This window comes from Kogia breviceps, chromosome 14 (assembly GCF_026419965.1).
Source record: "Kogia breviceps isolate mKogBre1 chromosome 14, mKogBre1 haplotype 1, whole genome shotgun sequence".
Lineage (NCBI taxonomy): Eukaryota > Metazoa > Chordata > Mammalia > Artiodactyla > Physeteridae > Kogia > Kogia breviceps.
The window spans coordinates 38,752,827-38,768,859 of record NC_081323.1 but is presented as its reverse complement, the minus strand read 5'-3'; the positions used below and the strand labels follow the sequence as shown (position 1 = coordinate 38,768,859).

Below are 16,033 nucleotides of genomic sequence, written 5' to 3'. Positions count from 1 at the left end.
GACTTGGTACTGTTTTATGTTCCAATCCATCACCTTCCTCCAGAGACCCAGGCATTCATTTTCCCCATGCTCCGCCTTGGGTTGGGGCCTAGCATTTCCCATTGCGGAGAATGGGAAATCAGGGGCAGAGAAGTGAAATGCCTTCCAAAGCTTTCATTACGAGGAAGTCATAGGATAAAAGGAATTTAGATGTTCCACTACCTATAACATTGCTGTGCTGATGTTGCTTTTCTTAGAGCTAGTGTTAATTGAGTATTCAAAACCAAAGCCTGTGTGTTAATTGAGTATTCAAAACCAAGAGCTGTCCCTGGACTGCCTTTGACTAGAGAGCCACTGCTAGAGGGAAAAAATACATGGTATTCATTGCTAGTTATCACTGTAGTTGTTATTTTTCCCAAAGAAGAAGGTGGATTATTTTCTACCCTTAGATGTTTGAGGATGCTTAAAAACCAAAAGACTGAGACATGTTAAAGTTGAAGCAGACACTTTTTCTAGTAGCATTACATCTGCATGCCTAAAACATAAACTAACATGCTGTTTTCTTTCTCTTGGGTTTCACTGGTGTCTGAGTAAGTGAATATGCTGTACTGTTTTCCTGGACACTCAGAATCTAACAGGCCTACCTACCCCATCCCATCATGTCTGCACTATAAACTATTTGAGCATCATTTTTGTTCATTTCCTTCTACCCCTGGCTGCATAGGGGAGCAACAGTCGACTCCAGCAATGCATCCTCTCGGGAAATGCATTGTAATAGCTCTCCTTCTTTCTCAAATTCTGTTTCACATAGACATTTCTCATGTTCTGCTGGAAACCCCCAAAAAATTCATTCCACACTGTCATCCCTTTGTCCTAACCAGAACAACTCGATCGTGTCGAAGAAGGCATGAACCATATCAACCAAGACATGAAGGAGGCTGAGAAAAATTTAAAAGATTTAGGGAAATGCTGTGGCCTTTTCATATGTCCTTGTAACAAGTAGGTACTGGGTACCAGCTCTAATCTGTGGCGTCCAGTTTTCTTTCTTTCTTTTTTTTTTTTTTCTTTTTTAATGTCAAAGTGAATGTCTGAAGTTTTGTCTTTTTTTTCTTTGTCCTTTTTCATCTGCTTCATTCTGTGGGGATAAAATACTTGTGTTTAATCAGAACAACTGGAACGCATTGAGGAAGGGATGGACCAAATCAATAAGGACATGAAAGAAGCAGAAAAGAATTTGACGGATCTAGGAAAATTCTGCGGGCTTTGTGTGTGTCCCTGTAACAAGTAGGTGCTGCCTGCCTGCCTGAAGCTTTGGTTTCCCAAGGCCCATCTCCAAGCCTTGACAAGCTCATTCCTGCTGGGTGCAAAGGCAGGATGAGTATGTGGCATGCAGAACAGATCAATACCGTCTCCAATGCATTCATCTCATAGCATAGATGATATTAGTGGGAGTTACTGTTGATGCATTAAAAATCAGGCATACTACAGTGAAAGCTTCACTGTCAGCAACTTTTATTGATGAACGTTTCAACATTTTCCAGAAAGTGTACCTCGAGACAGAGACTAATCTCAAGAAGGAGGCGCTTTAGAGAATATAAAATCCCATAAAAGAGGGATTTTATGTTCTCTAAATCCCCAAAGCCAAAATGGCAGATTTAGAAAAGACTGTGGGTAAGTTGGGAAGATGAGAAACACGTATCAAGGTTTGATTTTGCGAAAGCAAAAATAACAGTTAATTTGGCCCAAACAAGCATTTCCTAAGTTAGAGAGTATGACAGCGATTCACCCTTTTAACTGCCCACGAGTTGCCAAATCGTGTCAGTGGTTAGACCGTAGATGCCGCAGCTGCACCCAATGCAGAGGCAATGAGTCCTTCAACAAGAAGTGCTCAAGCCTTAGCCAAATTGGACCCATCCCTCTCCAATTCTTCCTCTTGGAAGACCTCCCTGTACACTGGCCGAAATGTTGAAATGTGTAGATTTTGCATGCACAACATCACAAAACTTTCAACTATTAAGGTTCTGCAATGCTTTTTTGGAATGTAGCAGAAATGTGACATGTGGTTATAAAGGTTTGCAGCAGAAGGAACCTGAAAATAAGGGTTCTGGAAGGTAGACTCCTTTGACTAGCAGTGAAAAAAAAATGCATGAGCGGATTGTCCAACATGCATTTGGAAAATTAAACCCGTTACCCGATCCCCCTCACCCCTCCCACTTCCCTTTGAACAGAAGCCTTTTCCCTAAAATCTCTCCTGATCCTAGCTTTTAGAATAGAAATTGATGTCATTTCTAGCTGATTATATGACCATTAACATCCTTTAAACTTTGAGGCTGATTTAAAATATCCCACTTCCTGTTTAGGAGGGGGAGGGGCTCAATTTACAAATAAATTTAAACTTTTCTTTTTTCTTTTTTTAAAGAATGATCTACAGTAAAGCCTGATTAACTGGAATCTAGCTAACTGGAACCCTTGAGTATATTTATACTTTTGCTCCTTTCCACTTTTAGCAAAAAGAGACAAATGAACAAGGAGAGAACAAATCCCATCAAGGATTTTAAAGTGTTTCTCCTTAAGGTCAATCTAGACAGTTTGCATTCTTTCACTCAGTCTCCATTCTATATAACTTCTACATCCAATAAGACCAAACAGTAAGAGCTGAGCTGCAGAGGAAAGGCTATCAGACACATCAAGAGAAACCATAACCAAGGAATGATTTGATCATGTTCACTGCCCTAAGACTCTGAGGCAGGAAAGTAGCTCAAGAATCTAACAGATATTCAACCATCACCCTTGAAATAAAATGTACCTCCATGGCCCACTGCTAATTAAGAAAGTCCAATAAGTCACCAAAATGACACTGCTAAGCATTCCAGTTAGTCAAGATTTAACTGTATATCCTTTTCAGTGGCCACTTGCCCCAGGTGAGATGTCTACCTGCTTTGTGACGAATTTCACAGGTACATTTTCCCCATCCATCAACTGTGTGTGGAGAAAAGGTGGAGGCAGGCCCCCTTCCCTCCCTGGGATGGATTCTAATGTTCAGATGAAATGACGACCCCTATGAATTCCACATACCAGTTGGCAGTAATTCCTTATTGCACAAGAGACCCTAACTGAGCTTCAAAGCTTGACTGAAGTGTTCTGTATTGTGTGTAAATAATGCTTTAAAAACCATGTGTCACAACGCAGTGGCTGGTGGTGCCCTGGACTCTCTGAGGGCTTCGCCCTGTCTCGGCATGTTTCGAAGGACTATGATAGATGTCCGGCAGTTATGTGAGTCTATGTGCAGCATTGTGGGTGCAGTGATTCGCCTTCGTTCAGAAACGCAAACTTTCCCACCCCCTTGACTCTGCCAAAGATGGTATACCAGACATTTTACATAGCAGAAAGCATCACAAGGTCCATATAACTTCTGTTAATGTGAGGAAGGAGGAGATGGAGATTTGAAAAAACAACAACAACAAAGCCAGACTCTAAACTCCATTAAATTAATTTTTGGATCCTATCCCACTAAGTGGGCCCCTGGCTCTTTAGAGCAGTGGATTCTGACTGCTCTAAGCCTGTGGTATTATACACTAGATTGTGGGAGTTGCTAAAATTCCATTTGTACAATTTTCCAATTTGTCTCCAAGGTTTCTTGGTCCCTAATCTTCAAATATTAGTATTAGAGCCAGTTTTAATAAATGGCTATGGTCCTCCACTAAAAGAAAAAAAAAAAAAAGATTAAATTCTGGTGTCTTATAACAGAAATATAAAAATGGGACCAAAGGAAGTTCTGTTCTTGGACTAAAAAGCATGTGGTTTCTACTATGCAAAGAACCTAAAAACATCTTTGATTGCTCAATTACAACACACCCACCAAAATATGCTGCACATGTTTCTATTGAGCACAACAGGTATGCCTGGATTTTAAGTTTTTCTCCAAGGCAGCTCAGTGAAATATGGCCTACAGAGACCACACCATTTCCAGACCACTCTCCCCCACCACATCCCAGGATAGTTTGAAGTAGGAGTCTGTAACCACTCCCATCCTGCCCCTCAGCCCAACAAAGAAGCTATCGAACTGCGTTTCAAATCCTCATGAAGGCTATTACTGTCCTGCTGGTGCCTTTTTTGAGAATGGTCAACTTCTGGAGTAGTTTGGCTTAAATGAGAATGCTTCACTTTCTACTCATGCCTGTAGCTGGTGCATGAAGAAGATGTAGAGGGATTTCCCTTTTTGGTGCTAGATGGCTTGTTCTCTCTTCTATTTTCCTGCATTCATTTCACTACGCTTCTTTTACTTTTTGTCTCTGTGGACAAAGGTTTGTACATCAATTCTGGATGTATGGTAACTGTTTGGAAGTACCGATATATTATCTAATTCAAATCACTCTAGAGGCAACTCACAGACCATCACGCTTGGCCAACCACCAATCCTTCATGTTCTCCATGCAGAGTGGAAATGCTTGTTTCCACACATGCATTGGGGGGAAACAATTAAACAGGGAATCTTTGCATGATGGTGTGTAAAAACTTGGTCCAGTATGTTTTTCTTGATGACTGTGTGTTCCTGTGGTGTGATGTACACACTCTACTTGGCAGTCTTGTTTTGTGTCTGTCTGCCAGTATGTTTTTTCTGTGTGTTTTGTGTCTCAAAATATAACCGTGTCATTGAAATAGAACTGAATGTCCTCTAACTACCTTAATCCCTGTCTTAAATCCAACGAAACTACAAAAACAAACCAAAATAAGAACAACCAGCAGGCAAAAGTTGCCATCTTGACAATTGCAATTGACTTGATTGGAAATGAAATCCTGAGTAGCTGAGGCATGGTGGTGGCCAACGCTTTGGGTCCAGATTATGATATATCGGTATTCTCTAATGCCTCGAATTAAAACTCATTTGCTTGGTTCAGTTCTTAGCTTGAAGAGGTAACTGTTGTTGTGAGCTTGATGCTCTGCCCCCTTTGCTTGTCACTCACCCTCTTTTTTGCATAGGCTTAAATCAAGCGATGCTTACAAAAAAGCCTGGGGCAATAATCAGGATGGAGTTGTGGCCAGCCAGCCTGCTCGTGTGGTGGACGAACGGGAGCAGATGGCCATCAGTGGTGGCTTCATCCGCAGGTAAGCCTTGTGCAGATGGCGCTATGTAAGTTATCTACTTTTGAGTGACAAACCACTCCAACCTGAGTGGTTCTTAAAACAACAACTAGGGAGTCCCCTGATGGTCCAGTGGTTAGGACTCCTTGCTTTCAATCCCTAGTTGGGGAACTAAGATCCCACAGGCTGCATGTCGAGGCCAAAAAAAAAAAAAAAAAAAAATCATTTTTCTACTTCTGAACCTCTATGTTGGATGAGTAGGTCTTCCAAGAGCCTCTCCTGGGCTCACTCATTACATGCACCTGGGTGCGGGATGATCCAAGATGGCCCTCCTTGCTTGTCTGGTGGTGGGCTGGAGCTGTGGGTAGGGGACATCCATTCTTTTCTATGTGGCCTCTCCAGCAGGAGAGCCGAGGTTTCTTGAACTGTGGTAACAGCAACCTAAGGGGCAGGCTCTGAGGAGCAAGCATTTATCAAACCTTTGCCCACATTACATTGGACAAAGCAAGTCACATGACCACCATCCAGCATCAGTATGTCAGTAAACAGGTGTCTCATTCCGTGAGTTTAATTGGACAGAACTTATGAAAGAGATTATTTACAGAGGTGTGTGCAGGGTCAATAATAAGGAATGGCAAAGCAATTATGAACTAGGAATAGCAGGAAGAATCCTGAAGGGACAGGAGAGAGCTGTCACCAGAACCCAACTGTAGTTATGGCTATGGGAAGGGGTTGTGGGTTGATGCAGCCACAGTCAAACCCAACAGGAAACTAGAAAGGGAACTCCTCGGTCTCTTGTCCTGCAGTCTCTCACTGGCCATTGGACAAAGCCTACTGGAAGGCAGAGTAAGAGAACCTGGGTGATAAGGTTGTAGAGAGGTCAGCCTCTCTGGACAGAGAGCAAAGAAGGCCAGAGAACAGATCTGGGGGTACAGATAGAGACTAATGAGCAGACCTGAATTCTTATTATCATTTCTTTTGAGATCTGGAAGTTAAAGCTAACCTAAACATCTATTAAAAACTCTCAAGTCACACAGATCTGCCAACTCAGAACTAAGCTCTCAAGAGATCAGAAAATAATAATAAGAACAAATATCCCTGTTGTTAAAAAGAAAAGGAAAAAAAACTATAACCTTTTACAGGTTACTACACTAGGACTCAGCAATGACTAGGGTTGCTGTCTGCACAGCCATCTATACCCAGGCCTTTGTAGCTGAGACTGCCAACCAATAACCCAGATTCAAATGAGTCACTGCCATTTGTGTATAAAGGTCTAGATATCTACCTAGAAATAACAGATGACAAGTCTATTCATGTTTCTATTTGCTCCAAGGGAAACCAGACCAAGGGTCCTCAATCCTGGCTACACATTAGAATAACCTGAGCAATTTTTAAAAAGTATCAGTGCCCGGGCTTAATCCACACCAATTGAATCAGAATTTCTAGAAATGAGATCCAGATATCAGTAGTTCTTAAAGCTCCTCAGGTGATTCTAATGTGCAAAAAGGGCTGGAAACCCTGGAACCAGAAGTATGCCTTAGCTGCTGAAGATAATTTAAATAAGCTTCTTTTCTACAGAAGAAATCTAGGAAGTTCCCCTTTAATTTTATCTGGCCTGGACTGCTTTAAAAACCTTAGAGGGGCAGTCTGCATTGGGATTTACCATGGGGGATGGATTTTAACCCCTCTGAACATATTTTAACCCATCACCATCTGTTGTAGAAATATATTAGTTAGCCAGACATTCTGGAATAAGTACCTACTGTTTACAGTAAAGAGTTAGTGCCTTCTTAACTTCCAAGCTGAGCTATGAAAAAAATGGGAAGGCACTTTGGATAAGGCACTTTGAGAGCCAACTGCTTCCTCCCCATTCAAACTGAAACAATAATCTTTTATCACAGTTTTCTTCCTTGAAATCACCCATTCACAATGCCACCAAAAACCCCATAGCATTGAAATCTGAGCAAGTAAAAATCATCTTGAACAAGTAACTCCCTCTGGAATTCTTGGGAGCAAATAGGATTAAGGGGAAGACTGTAATTCTCATTACTCTTCCCATTGATGTTGGCCCCAAATGGGGAAGAAGATGAGTGGAGAAATTCTCTGACTTAGTACAGTAGCTTTTATTTCATTCTAAATTTGAGTCTTGGAGATTTTGACTGACATTTCAGAAAGAAAAATACAGTTTCTAACTAGTTGCATTCTCTGACCTGGAATCCTCCCAACTAATCCTCCCAGCTGATTTTATCCTTTAAAAAATGAAAATTGGGATAAACATATGAAGGAGGAAATGATGTGTTGGTGGAAGCAAGAGAAGAAGATAAATTAATCTATTTAATAACCCTTCTTTAAAAATAGAAATGTAAGTGTTCAATAATGCACTTTAAAACATCATTTTCCAATGTACAAAAGCTAACCTGTGTTCTTGTATAGAATAGAAATTTTAAAAGGATAGGATTGATACCTAGAGGTCTACAGATTTTTCCTAAACTTTGGGTCCTTGGTATTTGAGTTTTTTCCTATCTTCTAAAAACTGCTCTTTGATGCCCAGGGTAACAAATGATGCCCGAGAAAATGAAATGGATGAAAACCTGGAGCAGGTGAGCGGTATCATTGGAAACCTCCGTCACATGGCCCTGGATATGGGCAATGAGATCGATACACAGAACCGCCAGATCGACAGGATCATGGAGAAGGTGAGCATGTGGCATTCAGCAAGTTTCCACTGCTTATCACTTCCTCTGAAATAACCACCGAGGAAGTGTGAAGGGCATAACAAGACCCTCAAACCATGACTTTGGATTCAGGCGTTGGTAGATAGACATTTTCCCCTTAATTTTCTAGGACAAAAATCCAGCAACAGATAAGTAAATAACAGGGTAGAATTTAATCTAGCAGATATTTCTCAGAGGCACCTTTACTTCAGGCATTGTGCTAGGAATCAAAGGGCATATTAAGATGAGAAAGACATCACCCCAACTGCCAAGAAACTCACAGCCTACAGAAGGCAGTGAGTTTCAGATGAAAATATAATTTGCCAAGAAAGCCACACATCAAATGCTAAATCAGGTTACATGAGGAAAGATTTCAAGGGTCAGGGGATGGGAAAATCTCCAAATAAAAAGGTTGAATTTGAATTGAGTCTTAAAGGATGGTTAGGAGCTTGTCAAGTGGAGATGATGTAGGAACAGAATCAGGAAATGGGCGAAAGAATAGTTATTTTAGGTTAGCCAGATGATGAATATGAGCTTTGATTTTATAAGTGCCAGAGCTTTAATGATAGTTCAAAAAGGCCCAGATTCCATTTCCAGTTCAACAGTGCACATGTCCAGATCTCAAAGTAGGGAACATAATCTGATGAAGCTGCGTTCACATAAGGACACCAGGTGTCATGCTAAGACTGAGCTGAGCCCCCTAGTGTCAACAAGAGGCATAAGGAAGAGTGGAGAGAGAAGAATGGAAAAGGTAGGTTTGGGTTTGAGATTAGGACGAAACAGAAAGAAACACTGGAAAGCTCTTATATAAAGATATGGGGCACCCAAACCTGGTATTCTACACTATGCAAATCTGATTCAGTCTCTATGTCTTTGTATTCCACCCCCTCCCCAATCAGTAGACTCCTAAATATTGCTTATAATCTCTTAAAGATGTCCAAATGCCAACAGGGAGAAATAGACACATTATTGTGCATCTATAATTGATTCTGCTTGGCTAATCTTATATTGTGTGAGTTTATCCCTTGGAATATATTGAAGTTTTGAGCCTGAAACCCTGAGTTTCTTTTCAACAACTCATTCCATTTTGGTAGGTGGAAGAAGGATGGTTTTTGAGATCTCTTGAATCATAAGGCTAAATACTCAGTTTCTTAGTACCTAAGCATTCTCCACTGACTTGAGAAAGGAATGAGTAGACATAAAGGGAATGCTTTGCCCTATTGTGTTCTGTGCACTTTATATTAAAAATATTTAATTGCATAACACTTTGGCTAATCAATATTGAGCTACACAGATGTCAATGTTAGTTGACAAAATACTTGTGCTCTGCCTACTTTACAAGTCATGACATACTTATTATTGTTAAGAGCCTTTGATACACTAAAGCTTTTAAAGCTTTTAAGGCAAATCAGTAGATTTTCAGAACAATATTGAGAGTTTCATAAAGCACTGGAGCCAACAGAAATGGACCTAACCATTACGGCCCAGAAAAATGAACTAAGAAATAATTGCTGAACTACCTTCCAACAGGAAAATGATTTTTAAAAAATGAAGAGTAGTCATTTTCTATCCAATGACCCAATTGACTCAGATGTAGGGAGATAATGTATCTCTAACTCACTTAGAGTCCTAGAAGGAGAAGTTTTACTAAAAAAGAGGGGTCAAATCTTTATTGATAGAGCTGGGCTTTAAGCAAGCTGTTTTCCTGGAAGAGCAAGTGACATCTTAATTCTGCCACTTTGTATTTCTAGTTCTCTTCTTTAGGAGAATACCTTTCATTCTGGGCCAAGTTTGCTACAAGAGCAAAGACATGTGCAGTTATAAGGTTTAATCAAAAGTCAGACAAGTGGATAGGAAATAGTCATTACAGTTTATATCATCCTTGAATGCTGAATTGCTTAAGAAGTAAGGTAGGGGTCTAGTTGCCATTGAGTAACTAGCCTTTTTTTCCACTCAAAATAACAATGTGGATATGATTGAGATAAAGCCCATTTCAACTCAGCATTGCTCCAAATGATACATGTTACATGAGCTATACAATTATTAGTAGACTTCTACCTTCTTGTGCAAGTTCTTACTTCTGATAAGAGGAAATGGTGTGCAAAGGTCTCCTACATATCTAAGATTAAATCACACTGTAGAACAAAAGAGAATCTTCTGATGTTTCTCCCAGATTCTCTCATGACCCCAACAGCAATCTTCACCCAACTTCATCAGTCATGATCCTTTCTCATCACTTCAGTTAGCAGTGAAGTTTTGGGAGTCCAAAACAACTCAATTTTCAATACATCCCTATGGACAGTCAAGAAATTACTTTGTCTATTTAAAAACCTTGTTTTCTGATTTAGGATATTTATATATAGACAATCTTCTAAGGTTAAAAAGCTATGATTCTCTTAGAAAACTATTAAAATGGGACAAGTTTATATCAGATCTTTATGGGAACTGTTGTTAAGGAAACAACTTAGTGATGTTCAAACTTGGACTTAAAGTTGTCAGTGGAAGATGCTATGCGCACATTGAAATACAGTGAAGTTGAAGTTTTAGCATTGCTCACATTCTCTCATCAACAAGGAAACATGGAATGTGAAAACTAAGATCTTGAGTACCAGCAAGGTTTTCCTGCTCATGAGCTTCATGACCTGGTTCCTCACCTGAAAGATAAGAGAACAGTGAAAATCTTGGGTCAGAACAGGCTGCCATGTGGGGTAGTGAGTATCCACTTCTGGAAGTCTGAGCTGTGGCCTAAAATCTACCTGTCATGGTCTGAAGTTGAGATTTCCAGAGTGTTAGGAAGGGAGAACGAAACAGCCCCTTCTACCTGTCTTATTGGCTTTTTGGGTAGGCATCCTGGGTTTCTCACAAGGGCAAATCATGTACCATATCTTGAGTATATTAGCAAGTTTAGGATTCTCTGCATAGAAACACGAAAGTTGGAATGGGATATATTGCATAAATAAAGTCCTAAAAAGCATATAAATAGAATAAACACAGACACATTCTCCAAATACCAGGAAGACATCTAAAATAAGATTATCTCAGGAGTTTTATCTAAAAGCACTACTGTTATATAATATAATAAAGATATGGCATTTTTGTATTGTATGGGCTGGAATTTTGATATGCTTCATAAATAATTCAGGTGGACATCACAGATGGTTGTTAAAGATAGGTCTGTTCCAGATCCTTTGAGGATATCCAAAGAGTAACCTCATGCTCTACTTCAAAATATCCTCTTGTACCATCATGTGAAGACTTGCCAGTGCATTCTTAATGTAAGAAATCCTAGAATGTTTGCCTCCAGAAGTGTTATCCATTTTTAAATGGATGATTTTTCTCATTTGAACAGTTCTCAAAGTTAAGTCTGGAAAAATAGAATCATCCAATCTTCAGGAGCATTTCACATTGGTCTGAGCCTCTCATTTTCCTTTGTACCAAAGTGTCATTATTTCTGTAGCTGAAGAGGGAATACTTAAGAGCCAAGTAAAATTGGAGAGAATACCCATTTTCCAAATTAGGAACCTAAGGTCAAAAATATGAATCTATAGATCAAGGAAATCAAGGAAAATTAGTGTTCTATCTTATCTGTTTTGAAGTCAACTCTTAATTATCGAAACAGATGGTAGGGAGCCATTGCCAAATAATTCAGAGTTATGAATAACCTAGAATTATTTTTCATTTTAACTTGGCAAATTTCTATTTGAATATTGATAACTCTAGTGTCCTGGGAATTCACAATTAAACTGAAGAAAGAAGACACAACTTGGTGGAGATTGGAAAGCACCAAGCCCAGTCATAGATGCAAAATCAGTAACCGTTGAGTAAATACTGGTTGATATAAAAACAGTCCAGTTTCCCTACACTGCCTCTCAGCTTCCTTCCCCTCTTCCCAGGCTGGAGAGGGACAGACAACAGTACCAATCATAATAGAGCAAAACAACAGCCTAAAAAGAATTTTTGTCTTCCCTTCTACTTGCTGACTCATACATTTCTCAGTGGTGTCAGGAGTAGTTTATTTTCTGGAGTTTAAAGGTATATCCAGGTAGCAGACCTGGGTTTCATGATTCATGCAGAGCAAAAGGTAACCCAAGCAGTGAAGCGGTCGGTCAAGGTACAAAATGATAGTAAATGTTCCCCTGCTAAAACAAGCCAGGTATAACTCATAAGAGTAAGTCTTCAGAAATGGGGCTAAAAAATTATTAAACATCCTTAAAAGCAAACCACGTTTTCACCCAATAACAATAATTACAAGATAAGGTATGTTGAGCCCTTCATCTTTGCAAAACATTATTCTAAGCATATTTTGTGTATAAACTCATTTCATCCTCATAGCAAACTTAAACAGTAAAATGACTAACATAGTGACTCCCAGTGTGGACGCTGACTCCAGGGTGCTGGCCTTCTGACTCTGGTTTCCTCATTTTTTAGTTCTGTGACATCAGACAAATTACCTAAATCCCCTCTGCTTAGTTTTCTCACTTGGTAAAAGGAGCTAATAACAGGATGTACCTCATAGTTGATGTCAGCCTTGATGTTGTCAAAGTTGAATGAGTGGAACTGTGCTCATTAGCAGTGTTCTTTATTATCCCCAGCTTATAAATGAGAAAGCTGAGGCCCTGAAATGTTAAGTAATTTTCCCAAAGTGACACGGCTAATAACTGTACAAATGGCAGGAATTCAACTCAATCCAACAGATGTGAATGCCTGCCATAGAAGTCACTGAGTGTCATTCCAGAAGAGAAAGATAAATGATATAACTCTGCTTTCCATAGTAGGGAAAAGAGTCATGAGAACTAAGATCAAGCTTCTGTGATCATGTCCAAGTCCAGCCATAAGCAATGATTCTGGGAACACAAAAGAAGGCATGGCTCATTCTGATCAGGGAAGTCTCAAGATGCCTTCACCCAACAGGAGGAATTTGAACTAGACCCAGAAGGATGAATGGAATGTGAATGGGTAAACTGAGTTCTGTTTTCTTTCCCCTTTCTCCAGGCTGATTCCAACAAAACCAGAATTGATGAGGCCAACCAACGTGCAACAAAGATGCTGGGGAGTGGTTAAATGTGCCCATCTGTGTCCTCTTCCAAATGCTGTCGGGCAAGATGGCACCTTCATGCTCTTGTCATGGTATTACCTAGTAGGTCTGCACACATGCACACATCAATCCGCCCCCATTGTGAATGTTGTCTTGTGTCATCCATCAGCCCAACAATACTATGTGTCTTTTGTTCTTTCTGGGTCTCTTTCTTTCCAAAGGCTGTATATAGTGGTCATTTGGTGGCTCTAACTCCCTACATAAGTTGTCTTGGGTTTCATTTTTTCCTTTTCTCTCCTCAGTGGCGTTTGCTGAATGACAACAATTTAGGAATGCTCAATGTGCTGTTGGTTCTTTCAATACACAGTATTGTTCTTGTAAAACTGACATTCCACAGAGCTTCTGCCACTGTCCTTTCTTTGGGTGTCAGGCTCTGAAACTCTCAAAATTTGCTGTCTTTGGTTCCTCATGGCTGTCATCTGTCTTTATGATTTCATGATTAGACAATGTGGAATTACATAACAGGCATTGCACTCAAAGTGATGTGATTTATGCATTTATGCATGAGAACTAAATAGATTTTTAGATTCCTACTTAAACAAAATATTTCCATGACAGTAGCATACTGATGAGAAAACACACACATAAAACAACAGCAACAACAGCAAAACAACAACAAAGCATGCTCAGTATTGAGACACTGTCAAGATTAAGTTATACCAGCAAAACTGCAATAGTGTCACTTTCTTTCTGTCAATATTTAGACTTATTAATCATAATCATCCTTTTTTTAAAAAAAAAATTTTTTTAAAGATGAGTTAAACACGATCACCATTTAACAATTTCCAGCAAAATAGATGTTTGGCTGAAACTATGTCAAATGGATGTAATATAGGGTTTGTTTGCTGCTTTTGAAGGCTCTGTTTTGGAGAAAGCAACCTTGCTGTGAAACAGTGTGGAGATGTAAATTTTATAAGGCTGACTCTTATTAATCACCATTTCCCCTGTGGTTTGTTATCAGTACAATTCTCTGTTGCTTAATCTAGAGCTATGCACACCAAATTGCTGAGATGTTTAGTAGCTGATAAAGAAACCTTTAAAAAATAATATAAATGAATGAAATATAGATAAACTGTGAGATAAATATCATTACAGCATGTAATATTAAATTCCCCCTTGTCTCCTCTGTCAGTTTGTGATGTGATTGACATTTTGTAGCTAGTTTAAAATTATTAAAAATTATAGACTCCAGATGTCTGTTTTAATTTCTTCATGGACCCCCGTCTGAGTTTGTACTCACATGAGAAGAAGAAATCTGGCTACTATCCCATTGCTCCTAAGAAGACAGTTCTGTGTGCTGAGGACACTGCATGGAAAAAGCAAAGGTGTCCCTTCTAGACACGATCCAATGACAGCCAAAACTTGGCTTGATTTTTATAATATGTTTGGGAAATGCTTGTGTGTAGATTCAGCGTTGTCTGTGGGGGAAATGTAGTTCAGCCAGAAGGCATAGGAAAAAATTCCACGGGAAAAATATCTGTGGTACTCAGACTTGGCCGTACATTGATTGAGGTATATCAGGTGTCAATCAACTCTCATCTTCCTTCCTCTCTCCAGTATCCCCACCAAACTTAGCCCTCCACAACCACCACCACTGCTGCCCCCACTTTATTTAACAGCTTTACTGATGTGTCATAAAATTCACCCATTTAAAATGTATAATCCAATAGTTTTTAGTATATTCACAGAGTTGTGCAATCTAACTTTAGACTATTTTTATCATCCCCAAAAGAAACCCCATACCTATTAGTAATCACTCCCATTCTACTTCCTTCAGCCATAGACAACCACTCATTTAAGTTCTGTCTATAGACTTGCCTATTCTGAACATTTCCTATAAATGGAATTATAAATATAATGGTGATCCTTTGTGACTGGCTTCTTTTATTTAGCATCATGTTTTCAACGTTCATCCATGTTGTAGCATCTAACAGAGCTTCATTCCTTTTTATGGCCAAATAATATCCATTGTATGGAAAACACATGTTGTTTATCCATTCATCCACTGATGGCCATTTGCATTGCTTTCACTTTTGGGCTATGATGAGTTATGCTGCTATGAACGTTCGTGCTCAAGTTTTTGTGCAGACATAAGTTTTCAGTGCTCTTGATATTACCACCTTCACCACCATCATTTCCTCTGCCACCAACACTTCTCCCACCATCACCTCCACCATCACCTATACCCTCCTACTTCCACCATGACCACTGCTTCGACTACCACCACCTTGACCTTTCCACTGCCTCTGCCACTTCTCTAACAGTCTTAAATAGCACCTCCACCTTTATCACTGCTACCTTCCCAACTATGACCATCTCCTTCATCACCACTGCCACCACCACAGTTGCCTCCACCTCCATCTCCTCCACCACCTTCACCAACACCACCATTATCTCTCTCACCTCTGCCACCTCCTCTGCCTCTCCTACCCCATAAAGGCAATGCAGACAAATGTATCCTGATTGCTCTGGTTCACTGCCAGATCATTTCACCAGTAACTCTGGAGGTTTGGTGAGAGCAGCTAAGAAGTAAAAACAGTGACGACAAGCTCATCATTCTCAGGAAATGTTTGCAGTTCTTTACCCTGTTCCCAAACCTCAGAACAGGTTCTAGAGATACCCAGGTGCTCAGAGAAGTTATTCTAAGGACCAACTCTAGCAACACATTTATTCCTTAAAATTAAGGTAGTAGAAAGGATGCTCAAAGATGGAGAAGATGAATAAATAGACCGTGTATGTCAAAGCTGCTAAGGGGTCGATGTATGGGCAGAGTTAGAAAATTCTTTTCCAAACTCCATCTGTTCTCAGTGAGGTGAGTGAGTGTGGTTCAACATTGTTTGAGTGATTAAAATCCCACACTGGATACATGAAAAGTAAGATATGGGTATCCTGCTTTAAGGCCCATCACATAATTCATTCTGAAGCATATTTCCTTTGATAATTGAGCTTGTCTAGCCTCGGCTTTAATGCAGTCAGCTTCATTTGGCTAAAGGAAGACATATTCCCCAGGGATGAATCAGATCTGTGTAATGCACCAACTCAGGAAGTACAGTAGAAATATAATTACTGCAGCAAGGAGGAACACTGCAAAGCCTAAGTCTTCTATCTCTCTCATCTGTGAGCCTTCGACAGAACACCAGAAGGTGAAAGGTGGTCCTGTGTC

At 39.8% G+C, this 16,033-nt stretch overlaps 1 protein-coding gene across 3 annotated transcripts in view; it reads left to right on the top strand.

The window, feature by feature from the left end:
• The window catches only part of SNAP25 (synaptosome associated protein 25), a 158,286-nt gene extending 144,225 nt beyond the window's left edge, over positions 1–14,061 (top strand). For 2 of the 3 annotated variants that reach the window (XM_067012692.1, XM_059037482.2), the window contains 4 exons: positions 1,146–1,263; positions 4,960–5,085; positions 7,613–7,757; positions 12,768–14,061. In XM_067012692.1, coding sequence (XP_066868793.1) covers positions 1,146–1,263; positions 4,960–5,085; positions 7,613–7,757; positions 12,768–12,836 — 458 coding nt within the window. In that variant the 3' untranslated portion in view covers positions 12,837–14,061. Of the gene's footprint in view, positions 1–860; positions 979–1,145; positions 1,264–4,959; positions 5,086–7,612; positions 7,758–12,767 lie in introns of all 3 variants that reach the window. The other variant, XM_059037481.2, reaches the window with a different exon arrangement.
• Positions 14,062–16,033: the final 1,972 nt, after the last annotated feature.